Genomic DNA, 15,895 nt, shown 5'->3' on the forward strand with positions numbered 1-15,895 from the left:
TGCTTTAATCAGACAAGGCTGCGCCTTCCCTTCGAATGAGTCATGGCTTGGCAAGCGTCAGCCTAAGAAACTGCATTTCCACAAAATTGCAAAAGTCCCCGCAGCCCACCAAAGCACAATCAATCTTCAACCCTCGCTCCTGTACCGGTACAGTAGATTCAAAGTCACCCGCTCGCATCTCGAGAACCCATCACTTCCTCATCTCCTCCATCTGAGTCTTCCGTGACTCGATTCCAAACTTCCTCCCGCTGCCGTCCGCCTCGACCTCACCCTTTCCACCTCTTCGCCTCTCAACCTTCGACACAGCTATCCTCATTCCTTGCCATCACCGCAATCATGGCTACCAACGGAGATCTGCAATCTGATGATGAGTTTTCTCAACCCGGAACACCCCCCGGAGAAGAGAATGACACTTTCGCGGATGATGGTGAAGAGACCAACCAGCCATTGAAGTCCGCCCTTAAGAAGAACACCACAGCAGCGATTCCAGAACCTCAGGTCTCTAGACCAGTTCTGCCCGAGCAACCCGACCCAAAAGATCTTGATATCTCAAAATTGACTCCTTTGTCTCCTGAAATCATCTCCCGTCAAGCCACCATCAACATTGGCACCATTGGTCATGTCGCTCACGGAAAGTCAACCGTCGTCAAGGCCATCTCAGGTGTGCAGACGGTTCGTTTCAAGAACGAACTCGAGCGAAACATCACCATCAAGCTTGGTTATGCCAATGCCAAAATTTACAAGTGCGACAATGAAGCATGTCCCAGACCAACCTGCTACAGGTCATTCAAGTCTGAGAAGGAAGTAGACCCTCCTTGCGAGAGAGACGGCTGCACTGGCACATATCGTCTGCTGCGACATGTCTCTTTTGTCGACTGCCCGGGCCACGATATTCTTATGAGTACCATGCTTTCAGGCGCCGCAGTCATGGACGCTGCGCTTCTCTTGATTGCCGGAAACGAATCCTGCCCTCAACCTCAGACCTCAGAACATTTGGCCGCCATCGAAATCATGAAACTGAATCATATCATCATCCTGCAGAATAAGGTGGATCTTATGCGCGAAGAAGGTGCACAACAACACTACGAGTCAATTCTCAAGTTCATCAAGGGAACGGTTGCAGACGGGTCTCCCATCATCCCCATCTCCGCGCAGTTGAAATACAACATTGATGCCATCAACGAATACCTGGTCACCAAAATTCCCGTTCCCATCAGAAACTTCCGGGACGCCCCACACATGATCGTTATTCGTTCCTTTGATGTCAACAAACCAGGTGCAGAGATCGAAGACCTAAAAGGTGGTGTCGCTGGTGGTTCCATTTTAACGGGTGTTCTCAAGTTGGGCGATGAGATTGAAATCCGTCCGGGCATCATCACAAAGGATGCCCAAGGCCAGACAATTTGCCGACCCATCATGTCTCGTGTTGTTTCCCTCTTTGCCGAGCACAACGATCTCAAGTTTGCCGTTCCTGGAGGTCTTATTGGTGTGGGTACACGCGTCGATCCAACACTCTGCCGTGCCGATCGACTTGTCGGCCACGTCCTTGGTCTGAAAGGCCAACTTCCAGAGATCTACATGGAGCTGGAAGTGAACTACTTCCTCCTTCGACGCCTTCTCGGTGTCAAAACCGCCGATGGCAAACAAGCAAAGGTCGCCAAATTGGCCAAGAACGAAGTCCTTATGGTTAACATTGGGTCGACTGCTACGGGTGCCAAGGTCATGGGCGTGAAGGCCGATGCTGCTAAGCTGACATTGACCAATCCCGCGTGTACAGCAATCGGGGAGAAGATTGCCTTGAGCAGAAGAATCGAAAAGCATTGGCGTTTGATCGGCTGGGCGAATATCGTCGCTGGCAACACTATTGAACCCGAGAGCTCGTAAGAGATGTTTATGAGATAGGGGGTTAGATGGCAACTACGCTGTGTTATCAGTTGGTTGTTGAAATGGGAGCGTGTTTACGCAAAGAACACGGAAGGGAGCCAGAATATGATGAAGACATGAAATTGGTCGACGACCGCAGACAGCAGATAACGGATCATCAAGCATGGTAGCCGACAAGGAGGGACCTCTGGGCCACCCCAAAATTCAGACTAGAACCATGCACTGTGGCCTGCGATGGGAACCAGCAACAGCCCAACGAATAGCGAATTCTCTGCATGAGGTATAAGAACAGCCATGGTCCCAAAGGAACGGCAAATTGCATCATGCTCAAATCTCTACGTTTCTCCACCAAGGGTTCACTCTCTCTCACTCAGTCTGGTAGATATCATGACTATTACCTACCTACCTTGTCTCACTAGCCTAACGACCATGTCCCATCTCATCCGATCGGACATACCAGGACGGACTGGTGCCATGTTCTCGAGTCCCTGAAATGCCTGTTCTTCTCTCATGCGACTACACATATCCTATCCTGGCTGACTGGAACAAGGCGCATGTGTGGACATGTGCGGATTCGATATACTGAGTAGATAAGGTATGGAAGCTCATTCGAACATCAGAGGGGTTGTGGTGGGGGGTGGGGGGGGGGAGGGTATGGCATGTTCGAGCATCACGAGATAGATTGATAAATAGATGATAACCAACCCAGACTGTGTGAACAATACTTGGGATTTCCCTGTGTTGCCATGTGCTCCGCGAAGATGCTACAGTGATTCGTCCAGTTGAGTCAGACACCAAACTGGCCTTTTTGATGGTATTTTGTGATCTTCAAGACTGGAGCGTTGATGATCTCGATGAGCCTGACCATTCCATACTCGTTCAGAGCCCAACCAACATTTCTTCAAGTCCCAAGCCGACTTTGTTCTGCGTAGTCTGATCTCATACACATTCAACTCAAGCAATAATTGCTGATGATCTACTCCAATCTCTGCCAACAGCAAGGCTTTTTCGGCTTCCTCAAATGCAAAGCAAACCCTCCTTGAATTGCTTTGATCGTCGTGTTCCTATCCGCATCCAAACCCCCAACACGCACTAAGCTCCAACACTGTTGTCACACATTAGACTGGCTTTTTCTTGATTGTTGTCCACGACCTGTTCGGACCACCTGGGTTTCGATACACAATCCGAGGGCTGATTGTTGTCTTGCCACTCCAGCCAGTCCATCCTCTTTGGCTTTCCTAAAGCTTGTCGTTCTTACTATGCTCGTCATCTTCACTACTGTCATCAGATAACTCGATGCTAGCATCACGGATGCTTGGATCTGGTCGGCGATTCCGGAGACCCTCACCAGTGGATGAAGGCGAGACTGCGGCCAACGAGGCTGATCTGGCCCTGTTAAGTGCCGATTTGGCAAGCTTTGCTGCTGCTGTTTGTTTGCGCTCATATGCATCCTCGTCACTGTCTGCAGAGGATGAGGATGAGGAGGGCGAGGACGTAGCTTTCGCGACGGGCGGCTTCACTTTGCTAGAACTCGTTGTCCCCTGCAAGAGCTTGTCCGTAGAGAGTTTCGTGGAGACTTTGTTGTCGGAACTACTCTCATCCTCGCTGCTATCATCATCACTGGTGTCGTCATCGTCCGAAACAACCAGTATTGACTTCTTCTGGTTTGGACGAGAAGAATTTCGAGAGCTGTTTGCTGATGAAGTGGCGTTCTCGTGAGCGGTCTTGAGGGCAGCATGGAGATTTTTGAGACTTCTTGCTTGCTGAATCGTCGGAGGAGCTGCAGTGGGATTGGGCTTTTGCGTGCTAGCCTGTGATTTCGATGTGTCGGCCAATTTGCCTGAGCTTGGCTTCGGAGTTTGACGGTCTTTACTTGCTGATACATTTCGTGGAGCCGATTTAGCAGGAGTCTTGGTAGTGATATCGCGTGTTGACTTCTCCAGACCGTCCTTTGGCGACGAAGAAAGTGTTGAGTTCTGCGACGGCTCCTTGGTTTTGCTATTCTCAGTGTCTTGAGTTGTTGATCTCTTGCTACCAGCGTCCTTTGCGCCAAGCTCCACAGTAATGTTCTTACTGCTCTTTGAATTGGGGACGGTTGTTTTTGAAGACGTACTGGCTGAAGACTGGCTCTTGGGCGTTGGTGCAACTGGCTTCGTCTTTGTCGGTTTACCGAAGCTTTCACGCTTCTTGGCAGCATCAACGTGTTTCTGCTCGAGTTGCTTTCTTCTTTTATCTGCTTCGTACTCTTCTTTTGTCATGCCTTCTCGGCTCTTCATGATCTTAATTTCTTCTTCGGTCAAGCCTATTGGAACCGAAGGACTCTTTCTAGCTTCAGTCCTGTCGTCGACCGCAAGTCTATTTGATTTGGGGTTAGAAGAAGAGACCTCGCCCTGAAATTTAGTCGCTGGCCCCGAGCTGCGGGCTGAGGGTGTTTTTGGTGGCTTTGAAGTTGCGACGGCCTCCTTTGCTAGGTTGACAGTGACAGAAGGAGGGCCAGGTCTGGCATCGCCTTTCGAATTTGGTCCACGCTTCGACGTCGTTCCTTTGGAATTTATGCCTTCCTTATTTACAGAGGAATTTGTCGACATGGCAGTCTCAGACCCAGACTTCTTACCAGTACTTTGCTTTTTGAGGGACTTTTGGGCTGACTGTTGCAAAGACTGCGATAGTTGTTCATCAAGGCTCTCGGTACTGCGAGTGTGTTGCTGAGAGGAGACGTTCTTGCGAGAGGCTTGAGGATCGACATCTGCTATGGTCACGGATTTGGTCTTGCTGCTTGGTGAAGAAATGATGGAGTTGCCGTCCCTCGAACTTCCATCACCTGAGCGTGATGGCCTCGATCTCCTCCTGGACGTCTTTGTTTCAGTCTTCCGTGGTTCACTATTTTGTGGATCACTATTTGCTGTAGTTTGGCCGTTGAGCGCCGGATCATGGGCGTTGGCAAGTTTGTGTTTGGGCACAGTCGGTACTGTCACTTGGTTGTTGGCAGTCATGGTTGAGTGGGTGTCGATTTGAGATACAGGTTTGCTGTCTGTGCGAAATTGAACTTGTTTAGGATCTGTTTCAGGAGCTACGCTCTCTGCATCCTCATAAATGTCATCAGAAGAGTGGTCGGTGGCGGCGGCAGCAGCAGCAGCGGCGGCTTTGTCTGTCAAAGACGGGGGTTGAGCACGGAAGTCATGCTCGGTCAGGGCAACATCGTTAAAGACCGATTCATTGTCGAGAGCATCGATGGCTTCATTGATGGTGAAAGCTTGATCATGGTCTCTTTCCAGTGACGGCGACCTGAGATTTTCGATACGGGAGAAGCGATCTCGCGACTTGTCTCGGTGCAAAGTTGCCGTCTTGGATCTGGGCGACATTTGCGAGTCATCGATGTCTGATTCGGGAAGGTCGTAAATGCTGTTCTGAACAGTCCGCTTGAACTTGCCCGCTGAGTTGGAGAGGCTGTGCAAGGTCCCTCGAACTCCAGTGGTGAAAGACGTCGATGGCTGGGGGTGGGAAGCCGAAGAGGGCTTCAACAGCTCTGCGACCGGGGTAACCGGAAGATTAGGCTTAGGATGTGAGGGTTGGGTTTCAACATGGGTCGAGGAAATGCCATTAGGCTGTTGATGATGGGTTGCTCTGGCTTTTGTGCCGTTGCTTTTTTTGAGCGATGAGAATCCTGGTGGCTCTTCAGCCAGGGCTTCAAGCTCATCAACCGTCGCGGCAGGAATGTCTCGCCAGGTGCTCCAGGCCTCTGCAGACTCGGCTTTGATGGTGTTTTGAGGGTGCTGAGGAGGCGATTGAGTGGCAGCAACGACATCAAGATGCTCTGTGGGGTACTCTCGCTCGATTGAGGACATCAAACTGTCTTCTCTGACAGGTTCGAGTATGTCTGCATGTCTCTGTCTCTTGCTCCCATTAAGGGCCCACTCAGGGTAGTCGGAGGGTTGGCGTTTGCCCAAGGTGGAACTGACGACAGTAAACTTTGGAACCGGAGGGCGTGAGGATGCTTGAAGTTGCAGGCGAAACTCAGGATTGTCCAAGACCCCGCCAATGGCAACTGAACCTTCACGGAGCGTCCTTCCTTGTTCAAGAACGACCTTGATTGTAACACGTTGATCATGGCCATCTCTTTGGGCTCTGCCTTCGTCGAGCAGGAGATCGGAGACATAGAGTTGAGGGTCGAGGTCGCAGTCGTCTTCGTCATCTTTGAGATATTTTATGGTGGCCAGATCACTGTCGAGAGTAAGCACAGAACATACGCTCGGTAGGAACAGCTAGATCGACTTACTGCTGGTAGCAACTCTTGTATGCTCTCTGGATCTCAAGTGCCAAAGTGCCGATCTGCCATGTGTAGGGATCCCGGACGATAACCAGGAGGCGCTTCTCACTACGAAGTGACTTGGCTGGAGTGGCGGAGGAGAGAGAATCGAGGTATTCGTCTTCAGGGATGACCCTTGCGGCGACTCGCAATTTGACCATCGCGCCAGAAAGAGCAAGACTTCAAGTCAGCAGGGCAGGTGCGATGATCTACTACGGCGCCAAGGAAGGAACAGGCGCGTACTAGACAAGGACGCTGTAACAGGAAGGCGCAACCCAGTCGCAAGGGTTATTTGGAAAGAGTTATATCATCACAACAAGTCAGCGAGAATGAATGACTTAGATCAACTCATGAGTAGACAACACAGCTGGGTGAGGGTGTGATGTTTGAGGTACTTGGGGAAAAAAGTTTAGTGAGGGGATCTGCGCGAACTGCGCGTTCATAGTCCTGTCACAGTCCCGTCACCAAGTTCCAGAGTTAGTCAGCGTGCGGAGATGGTGGCAGATGTGAATGGGATGCGATGCTATACAATAAGATCATCTCTACCCTCCTCTACCCTTAGAATTCTGCAGGGACAGCGACTTGTATTTATGCACATCTTCTCAGTACTAGCTAATGGTAATGTTGACAATCTTGATGTCCTCCTCAGGCTTCTCCTTGCGCACTTTGGCATTCTCAATCTGATGTATGACGTCTAGTCCCTGGTATGCTCGTCCAAAGATGGTGTGCTTGTTGTCTAACCACGGCGTCTTCTCGGTCGTGATGAAGAACTGTGACCCGTTCGTGCCTGGGCCCGCATTCGCCATGCTCACCGTATACGGCTTGTCGTGCTTGAGGTCGGAGAACTCGTCTTCGAACTCTTTCCCCCAGATACTCTCGCCTCCCGTTCCATCTCCAAGAGGATCCCCGCCTTGGATCATGAACTTTCGGATCACACGGTGGAAGATGGTGCTGTTGTAGTACCCGTTGCGCGCATGCGTCACAAAGTTCTCTACAGCCTTGGGCGCCTTTTCCGGAAACAGGCGGATATGGATGTCGCCATAATTGGTGTGCAGAATGGCTGAACTTCCTTGTTGCGCCTTCTTCTCCTCTTTCTTCTTGCCTGCAATCACTCTCGGCTTCTCGTTCTGCACATCTCGGGTCGACTTGCTGATTTCTTGATCGTTGGTGAACATGTAGAATCGCACTTTGCCGTATCCAGTGGCAAACAACATGGGATCCCGTTCTTCCGCCTCGTCCAGGAGCGGATTCGCCGAGGCAGCCATGGAAACAGTGACAACCTCCTTCTTCGAGGGTGCTCCTTGATACAAGGCCACATTCAGTGCTCGAAAGGGCTCGTCTTTTCCGTATGCTCTCATCACGCGATTGGTCAACGTGTTGATCACCTTGATACCCAATAAGGAACCAAAGGCGATAAAGTGACCCGACTCGTCGAACACAACGTTGATCTTGGGACGGAGAGCCGCACTGTCCAAGTCTCGCTCCACTGCCAGTCTTCGACCCAGCTCAACCTCTTCCAACTTCTGCAGCGCCGTTCCCGCTTGTTGCATGGTGGTGATGGTGTCGATGGACTCGTCGTACGACCTGTACAGCTTACCCGAGGCAAAATCAAACACCCTGACCTTTCGGTCAGGAAAGGAGATTGTGGCGAATTGGTGGCCCGACGGAGAGATTGTAATCGATGTAGGGGCTGACTTTGCCTTTTTGAAATCAAACAAGTTGGTGGACGACTTGATTTGGAAGACATTGTCGGGCTTCTCGTAGTTCTCATGAGGTCGCCAATATTCCACCATCCCGCCAGCGTCAGCAGATACCACACAGTCAAAGACAGAGTTGTAGGCCATCGCCACCACCGAAGCGCGATGGAGTGATGCCAAAGTATGGATTGGCTTCTGTGAGTCTCCCCGCCCATCGTAAAGCTCGAAAACCTTTCCAACTCCGACGGCCAGCACTGGAGACGCTCCTCGCCGGTGTACCCAGCAGATACAAGACGCCGCCTGCTCGAGGTCGAGGATTGTCAACAGGTCAAAGGTAACCACGTCAAAGATCTTAATTGTCTTGTCATCATCGTCGCCTGCAGTCGCGAACAAAGTCCCATCAACACTGACACTAGAACTGACAATGCGTCCTTCATGAGCCCGATATTCCTTGGCAAACTCGATGCCGTGGGCCACTTTCTTCCAGAATTTGACCACTCCATCACTCGAAGTGGTCATGACAAAGTCGACAGGCGAAGGAGCCACAGTCACCGTCGACACCTGCTCCTTGTGCATCAAGGACTTGGAGTAGCGGATCCCCTTGGGCAGGGCATCCACATACAACGATTCGTACGGCAGCTTGCGCTTTTTCTTTGGGGGTACAGAAGATGGCAACGCCGGGCCAAAGTCATCATCCGAGGACTCACTGTCATCCCCGGCCCCGGCGCTCAATGACCGGGACCGTTTTCGACTCGGTGCATCAGACATGTCGCTTCTCTACAGGACGAAAGACCTTCTCCTTGGGCTTACATTCCTATGGGGAGGCGAAGAACATTGTATTGAGAATATTTTATTGACAACGTTGCCCACCAACCAGAGGGCGAATTTTGAAGAACGGCGCTAGTTCGAAAATGGCAAGGCGTCATCAAACATCTCCTCGTCCTTTTGAACGTTGATTCTCACCGCATTGCTCATAAATAGCTTATGCTACAACATCTTTACGAATTATTCGTCTATCTCATACTCCTGGTACTTGGAGCAATCTCTCCTGTTCCAGCAATCTCCCATACAGGGCAGCTAGACTACATATGCTGATTCACTCCACGTTTGCAAGCCTCAGGCCGTTCTTGCGTGTGCCTCCCATTCAACCATCAGACTCATCGTCTCAGGGGCTGACCGGCCACCTAAGCCTTACAACAATAATCATCGTCGTAAGTCAGATCTGCCTCGTGGAAAAAAAAGTCGTGCCGAAACGCGTGGTGCGCTTTGATTGCGTACTTGACCGAAGTGAATTCCACAGCCACGTAGTGTCCCCATGATGGTGCACATTCAACCACCCACTGGCTGAGGTTGAGAAGTTCCAACCGGGATCGGACAAGCTCATAGTGGCTCTGGTCGACGCCACCAACGAGGAGGATCCTTGACGCCTGTTCTTCGCCGAAAATCTCATCGTCCATATCACTGGGTCTTGGGTATGTCGGCTCCTGTACCAACCAGGCGTGTACGGCTGTGCCATTGATCTCGAGCCCTTTGACACCTTGGTGTGAAATCATCCCCATGGCTCCAGACTCATGAATGAAGACAAGTCGGGCAGTCATGAAGTTGGTCGCATTCCCAATTGGCCCTACGAGCTCAATGGATTCGAGGTAGCCGCCTTTCACAATATTGAGAACTTCCTTGACACTCGTTCCCACTGGAATGTCGTAAACCATGACGGTGCGATAGCAGTCTGTGCTTGTGACAGCATCTTCCGGAAGATACCGCACTGGGTGATTGTAAAACTGCGAGCCGCGATTCATCGGTGGACCTCCCCTCGCTCTGGCGCTACTGACTTCTTCCACGTCATCGAAAATCGGGTTTTGTTTACTAACTTTCCACTTGGGGTGGCCAGGAAATTGGCTTGGCATCTTATACTCGATGACCTGGCTGCTCTTCTCGCTGCTTGATCCATCTCTCTGTTGTCCTCCATTTGTCATGTTTGGGAAGGTGGTTTGCATCTGTGGAGCCACTTGTCTTTCCTGTTTGGATGTGCTGTCAGAGTTTGGGGTAGAGTCTGGAGACAGCTCCATAAGCTTGTCTGGACGGACCAAAGGGTTTCCCGGGGTTTTGACAATGTTTTTGATGTTTTCGATGTTTTCCACAGAAAAGTGCTTTCGGAGGGTTTGCTGCCAGTCCTTACTGAGGGTCTTTTGCACCTCAGGACTTTGCAGAGCTTCGAAGTTGTACAGCTGTACGTCGTTTGTCGAACCTTCTTTCTGATGATCATTTCGAGGACGAAGCGGGAGCTGCTGCTTTGCAGGATAGCCACGTTTCTCATATTCAACTTTTTGCCTCTCGAGTGCATCGTACAAGATCGAGGTCCTCTCCTGCTTGGCAAGTTGTCGGTGATTGCGGTAGAACTCTCTCAGATCGGTGTCGTCATCATTGGAAGACGAGGATCTAGCGTTTCTTTCGAGCTTCGCGTCTCGATTGACAGATTCCTCTTCTTTGTTCGTGATGATGCCCTTCAGCATCTTGATGGTCCAGTCACGGCTCTTCATGTCATTTTGCAGCTTCTCAATGTCAGATTCAAGCTGGATGACCTTCTTGCTGAGCTGGAGAGAGGCAGTCTTGGTGGCTTGATGTGCTTCCTGTTCATTGGCGAGAGCGGTGCAGAGCGATTTGGTGAGCGTGGAGCCGTCATCCGAATCTCTTGATGATTCGATGCCCTTGTCGTTCATGCGAGACATGGTGGAGAAGTTGTTTGAATCCATGACAGGCGAGCGAGATAGAGCAACCAATGAGTTTGCCTACAGATCTGATATGTCAGAAAGGGGGCACAAGAAGTGTTTGTGAAGCGAAAAGAGCGCCGAGTGATTGAGGTGCATTGACAGGGGGTATAGTGATGCAGGGAGGATGGAAGTGTGAGCAGGAGATGGGCTTACCTTGTGATGCAGATCTCTTCCTAAGTCAATCAAGGTTGGCGGCAGGTAATTGTGTTGACCAGCTTCGAAGTGGTTGGCAAAGTTCTGGCCTAATGCATAGCGATCTTTTCTGATGGGACTGACAGAGGCGTGTTCTACAGCAGAACGAAAAGCAGCTGGGCCCAAGCGAAGTCTCGACTCTGCCAAATCCGGTTTGATATGATTATTGAAGAAGCTTGGATCGGTTGATGGAGAGGCAGGGGTGGATTGGTTGAGAGAGGATTGTGGGCGATGACAAGAAGGGTGGGGGCTTGATGAAATACAAGTTGCAAAGGAATGGGCTAGAGATCTCGCAGCCGCATTCTGGATCGACTGTGCACTGTCAACTGGGGTGAATTTGAAACTGCCAAGTTGAGATTGATTAAGATCTTGTCGCTCCATGGGAGGGTACTTGAACAGTCGATTTGGATCCGCGGGTGGGACCCTAGAGGAGGGAGAGGGAGTCATGCTGCTTGGTCACAGTAATGGAACAGAGAGCCGCGGAGCAAGTGAAGATTCTGATAACAAAGGTATGTGACAGTAGAATACAGTGATGCACATGGACTGGCTAGGTTGTCGAAGTGAGTCTGACCCAAGCCATGCTTGCGTCTTCTGATGTGAAGCTGCGTTTGAGCGACGATGACTTCAGGGCGCTGCTGCGTCTGGATAGACCATATCTACAAGGCAAGAGCAACCCTCAACGGTCTGCGATACTGCGACGCTGCGTACCTACCGTGTACGTCCTTGCCGTCCTTGCCGCATCGTGACTGCCAGTTCAGATGAATAACGACATCTTCATTCTTCAGCTCTGGTCCATCTCTCAATGAAGTAGTGGTGGTGTATATGTTGGCCCCATTTTTCGTGGATGACTGAGCGATCGCTAGCTTGCTCATTTCTTGTTTGCCTGTCCAAATCTAGTTAATGTCCAATATCTTCCCTCTCAAGCAAGTCGGTTTGCTGCCTTCATATCTGCTTTGGACCGCGAATCCAATAGCAACGCTTTGTCAGTTACTGCCCGACCTTTTATTTGCTGACATATCGGCTTTGAGCGGCTGACGATATCGGAAAAAGACTGTCCGTTAAGAGATTTCTTTCGGAGAAAGTCCTCCACCTCGCATATTCGTTTAGACGGGGATGGGCAACAGGAGTGACGACAGCGGAAGCTTTGTGGCGGTAAATGGACAATGCTTAGCGGAGGGAGCTAAGAAGGCTTGATGAGGGGATCGACATGGTGGTCAGATATGGCTGGTTCTCCTGTGGTCAGCAATATGCATTCTGTCGCCCTTGTGACTCTCGCTATCCCTTCTCCAACTCTCATTGAACCGGACTATACCTCTATCAGGTAAGGACAACTTGATTATACATGGGTTGCTTTCATGCTACTCCAGGTTGCCAGTCCGATGAGGAGTACCCTAGACCACAGGAACGCCCTCTCAAGGGAAGACTTCCTCGATATGCCCTCAAGGTTGGTAATCTTCTCCTACCTGTTTTCTCTTCCGGCATCTGTCGGTTTTCAAACCTGTACTGCTACTCCCCTTCGCAGCTGTGACCCAAATCGTCATTCACTGCTATTGTATTTGATAGCCATGGCCGACAAGCCACGTCGATCTTCTTCTGAAGATGTACCTAGCCCTGCAGACAGTGAGAAATATGCTACTGAAGCACAGCCAGTCGATATTCTCGGGATAACAGACCCTGATGAGCACTTGTCCGAGGCTGAGCGACAGGCAATTGTGCGTCAACCTGGCAACTCTACAGTTGCGGCCATCTGACATTCAAGACAGGACCGAAAGCTTCTATGGAAACTGGATTTCACTCTAATTCCATGGCTAACGTTTCTGTATCTCATATCATTCGTGAGTCTTTTGTTTGCAGCAAGCCAGTATTCCTCTCACCTGCGACCATGCTGATGACGTCCGTCCCCAATAGCTGGACCGTACCAACATTGGAAATGCCAAAATCGACGGCCTTCAAGAGGATCTGAACATGACCAACAACGAATACAATGATACTTTGACCATTTTCTTCATTTCTTACTCTCTATTTGAGCCCCTAACTCAGATTCTCCTCAAACGATTCAGGCCTTCTATCTTCCTCCCGGTAATCATGATCTTATGGGGAATCGTCATGACCACCATGGGCTTGGTCCATAACTTCTCGGGACTCATGGCAGCACGGTGGTTCCTAGGCTTGGCTGAAGCTGGACTATTTCCAGGTAGGCAGAAGTATCCGCTTTATTGCTTGTGCGACTCTCACGCCCTTGTAGGGGTTAATTATTACCTGAGTTGCTGGTATAGGAGAAGCGAATTCGGCATTCGCGCAGCAATTTTCTTCAGTGCAGCTGCACTAGCTGGCTCCTTTGGTGGTCTACTGGCGGCCGCCATTGTCAATATGCGTGGTGTAGGTGGTAAGCCAGGATGGGCGTGGATCTTCATTCTCGAGGGGCTTGCCACCGTTATAGTGGGAATAATCTCCTTTTGGATGGTCAGTCAAATCAATCATGCATTGCAGGCTTTCTGGGCCATGATTGACCTTTTCAGATCCATGACTTTCCCGACGAGGCCAAATTCTTGTCGGAAGACGACCGCCGTCGTGTCATTCGCCGTCTCAAGGCCGACCAGCAATCTAGCGCAGAGCATGAAGAGTTTAAACTGGCCTACCTTTGGGCGAGCTTGAAAGATTGGAAAACATACACCGGAATGATAATATACATGGGCTGTGACGGGGTAAGTGACGAATCATCTCCATGGGATCTACCAGCAGCTAGATACGTCGTCTGACATCTTCTAGTCTCTATACGCCTTTTCGCTTTTCCTACCAACCATTGTTCAACAGATGGGCTACAAAAATGTGCATGCTCAACTACTGAGCGTACCGCCGTACGCCGTGGCAGCAGTCATGACAATATTTATTGGTTTCCTTGCGGACAGGACAAGGAAGAGAGGTCTGGTTTGCCTAAAGTTATGGTTTCTGACACGGGTTGCTAACTGGAGACCAGGGTACTGCAATATTGGCATGTCGCTGTTTGGCATCACAGGGTTCGCCATGCTGCTGGGATCTGGGACACCACATGTCCAATATGCAGGGACATTCCTCGGCGCCATGGGGATCTATCCATGCATCTCCAACACCATCTCTTGGACCGCGAACAACGTGGAAGGAGTCTACAAGCGAGGCATTTCGCTAGGCTTCGTCATAGGATGGGGTAACCTCAACGGTGAGCTACATAACAAAGGCACAGTGCGACAATGAAGGACTGACAGTTATATTCAAGGTATCGTGGCTTCCAACATCTACCGTGCCGAGGACAAACCTCGCTTTAGGCCCGGCCATGCAGTAGTCCTGGCGTATTTAACCGTCTTCTTGTTTGGTGGGAGTATTCTCCAGCATGTTCTTCTGCGAGGCGAGAACGCGAAACGACGGGCAGGTAAGAGGGATGTTTGGGTTGAGGGCAAGACGGCCGAAGAAATTGACCGGTTGGGTGACAAGAGGCCCGATTTCTTGTACACTCTATAAGCAAAAGGGGCCAGTTGGACATGCTCATGTGCTTTCTGGACTATTCGCTTGAAGCGACAAGGCTTTACAAGGAGGTTATCACGGACCGAGCTGTCCCATCTTCTCTTTTCGTTCTTTCGTTATTCCATGTCGACACAAGATCAGTCCTGCCATTCTTTCATTACGCCGCTTCTAGCCTATCGATCTGTCTGACATAGGGATTGCAAGCAACATATAGAGCCTTGCATAGTTGAACTCCAATTACCTCTACCATGGCAATATATCGAAGCATGAAACCTCTCCTCCTTGCCATCAAAAACAGCCGTCTCGAAAATGGAACTGTTGAACACAGGTCATAAAGATACACAAATTGCTCTGCGTATGCATTCTATTGAGTTTTCTTTCCCGCCAAAGCACCAGTCTCCTTGTCAAAGGCAGCATATGTAACTTGGAGGGAGGAGATGGCCGAGATGGCCACGTACAGAATGGAGAGGAGGAAAAAGCCGGCAAGAAGACCCATGAAGATGCCTGGAGCGGGGTTAGTCAAAGTTTCCGTGATAGAGGCTCAGATCTGTGCCAAAGTGGGAGGGTGTGTACCTGGAGTGAAGAATTGATATCTGTCAAACAACGGTCCATCAATCAGGGTCTGGTTCTCGGCTTTGCTAGCGTCGGAGACCAGGTCGCCTAGGTCCCGCTTCAAGTCCAAGTGGATTGCCTCCTGTAAGGTCGAGTCCATTTCGTACGAGGTGCTCTCCAGATGTGACGCTGCCTGGGTCGACTTCTTGCATGATGGGGTTGTGGTGTAAAGAACTGTGTAGCTTTCGGTGGGAAGCACGTCAAAGATAGAAGCAAAGAATGCATCGTTTTTGACTAGACTATCGCTGCTCTTCTTTGAAGATCCACCACTGAGCTTGACTCTGATGAGGGTTGGGTCAGGTCCGATGTTTGTGGGAATCTCTCCTTTGGATGCATCAATCTGGATTGTCTTGACCCCGCAGGTTGACTGGAGGAGCTCGATCCATGTTTCGACATGGATTTTGCCTATGACATCTGGGATGGTGATGCTGCTCCTGACACCTCCATTGGGGTTATGGGCCAGCCTTTGGGCTAAGAATGGAATGTTCTTGGTGGACTGGTAATCTCGACCACTGACGCCATGTTGCTCGATCAGGATGTAATAGTCTGAAGGGCACCTGGAGAGGGAGAGACCAATGTCGGATGTGACTGACGACGCGGACTGGAGTGCTGAGGATGATGTGAGGAGTCTGTAAATGCGCCAGTCGTGTTAGCTACACATGGTGATTGGGATCTCGCATGTGGAAGTCAGGGAGACATACTCGGAGGTGGAGAACATGAAGAAGGGCTGGGAGTCAACATAGCCATAGGCGCTTCTGGCGGCGAGCACCAATGTGCTCAATGCTGAAAACCGCATGGCTAATGCTTCAAAGAGTGAAATGTGAGGGTGGTCAACAGGGTGGTCAACAGTGAGGGTTGTGGAGCTTGACGATGAAAGCAGCAAGCAGTTGTCGCAGTTGCCTCCAGAGTCCACACAGTCCACGGTATCTGCTATC

The 15,895-nt window shown here is 50.5% G+C and overlaps 5 protein-coding genes across 5 annotated transcripts; 2 read left to right on the plus strand and 3 right to left on the minus strand.

The window, feature by feature from the left end:
• Positions 1-112: 112 nt before the first annotated feature.
• Positions 113-2,517, plus strand: PV10_02133 (eukaryotic translation initiation factor 2 subunit gamma). Its single transcript, XM_016366416.1, has one exon. The coding sequence runs from the start codon at positions 337-339 to the stop codon at positions 1,882-1,884; it is 1,548 nt and encodes a 515-aa protein (XP_016225934.1). The 5' UTR covers positions 113-336; the 3' UTR covers positions 1,885-2,517.
• A 61-nt stretch (positions 2,518-2,578) lies between these two features.
• Positions 2,579-6,574, minus strand: PV10_02134 (uncharacterized protein). The gene is made up of 2 exons (XM_016366417.1): positions 6,161-6,574; positions 2,579-6,105 (listed from the first exon to the last, which is right to left on the minus strand). Exons 1-2 carry the CDS (start codon positions 6,349-6,351, stop codon positions 3,123-3,125), a joined length of 3,174 nt encoding a protein of 1,057 aa, XP_016225935.1. The 5' UTR covers positions 6,352-6,574; the 3' UTR covers positions 2,579-3,122.
• A 191-nt stretch (positions 6,575-6,765) lies between these two features.
• Positions 6,766-8,702, minus strand: PV10_02135 (uncharacterized protein). The gene has a single exon (XM_016366418.1). The coding sequence runs from the start codon at positions 8,653-8,655 to the stop codon at positions 6,799-6,801; it is 1,857 nt and encodes a 618-aa protein (XP_016225936.1). The 5' UTR covers positions 8,656-8,702; the 3' UTR covers positions 6,766-6,798.
• Positions 8,703-12,415: 3,713 nt separating this feature from the next.
• Positions 12,416-14,345, plus strand: PV10_02136 (uncharacterized protein; the record flags this gene model as incomplete). Its single annotated transcript, XM_016366419.1, has 8 exons — positions 12,416-12,562; positions 12,614-12,685; positions 12,759-13,044; positions 13,096-13,313; positions 13,370-13,555; positions 13,620-13,773; positions 13,828-14,046; positions 14,104-14,345. The coding sequence occupies 8 exons, from the start codon at positions 12,416-12,418 to the stop codon at positions 14,343-14,345; spliced, it is 1,524 nt and encodes a 507-aa protein (XP_016225937.1).
• On the minus strand, positions 14,336-15,837 carry PV10_02137 (uncharacterized protein). The gene is made up of 3 exons (XM_016366420.1): positions 15,662-15,837; positions 14,922-15,589; positions 14,336-14,852 (listed from the first exon to the last, which is right to left on the minus strand). Exons 1-3 carry the CDS (start codon positions 15,754-15,756, stop codon positions 14,713-14,715), a joined length of 903 nt encoding a protein of 300 aa, XP_016225938.1. The 5' UTR covers positions 15,757-15,837; the 3' UTR covers positions 14,336-14,712.
• Between the last annotated feature and the right edge of the window lie 58 nt (positions 15,838-15,895).

This window comes from Exophiala mesophila, assembly GCF_000836275.1.
Source record: "Exophiala mesophila strain CBS 40295 unplaced genomic scaffold supercont1.2, whole genome shotgun sequence".
NCBI classification, from domain to species: Eukaryota; Fungi; Ascomycota; class Eurotiomycetes; order Chaetothyriales; family Herpotrichiellaceae; genus Exophiala; species Exophiala mesophila.

What these genes read in the sequence shown, in the direction of transcription:
- PV10_02134 (XM_016366417.1), bottom strand. Translation starts at nt 6,351, where the DNA reads ATGGTCAAATTGCGAGTCGCCGCAAGGGTCATCCCTGAAGACGAATAC. An exon ending in TACAAGAGTTGCTACCAGCA is followed by an intron (nt 6,106 to 6,160) that starts GTAAGTCGATCT and finishes TACTCTCGACAG; the next exon opens with TGATCTGGCCACCATAAAAT.
- PV10_02135 (XM_016366418.1), bottom strand. Translation starts at nt 8,655, where the DNA reads ATGTCTGATGCACCGAGTCGAAAACGGTCCCGGTCATTGAGCGCCGGG.
- PV10_02137 (XM_016366420.1), bottom strand. Translation starts at nt 15,756, where the DNA reads ATGCGGTTTTCAGCATTGAGCACATTGGTGCTCGCCGCCAGAAGCGCC. An exon ending in TTCATGTTCTCCACCTCCGA is followed by an intron (nt 15,590 to 15,661) that starts GTATGTCTCCCT and finishes GCGCATTTACAG; the next exon opens with ACTCCTCACATCATCCTCAG. An exon ending in ATATCAATTCTTCACTCCAG is followed by an intron (nt 14,853 to 14,921) that starts GTACACACCCTC and finishes ACCCCGCTCCAG; the next exon opens with GCATCTTCATGGGTCTTCTT.
- PV10_02133 (XM_016366416.1), top strand. Translation starts at nt 337, where the DNA reads ATGGCTACCAACGGAGATCTGCAATCTGATGATGAGTTTTCTCAACCC.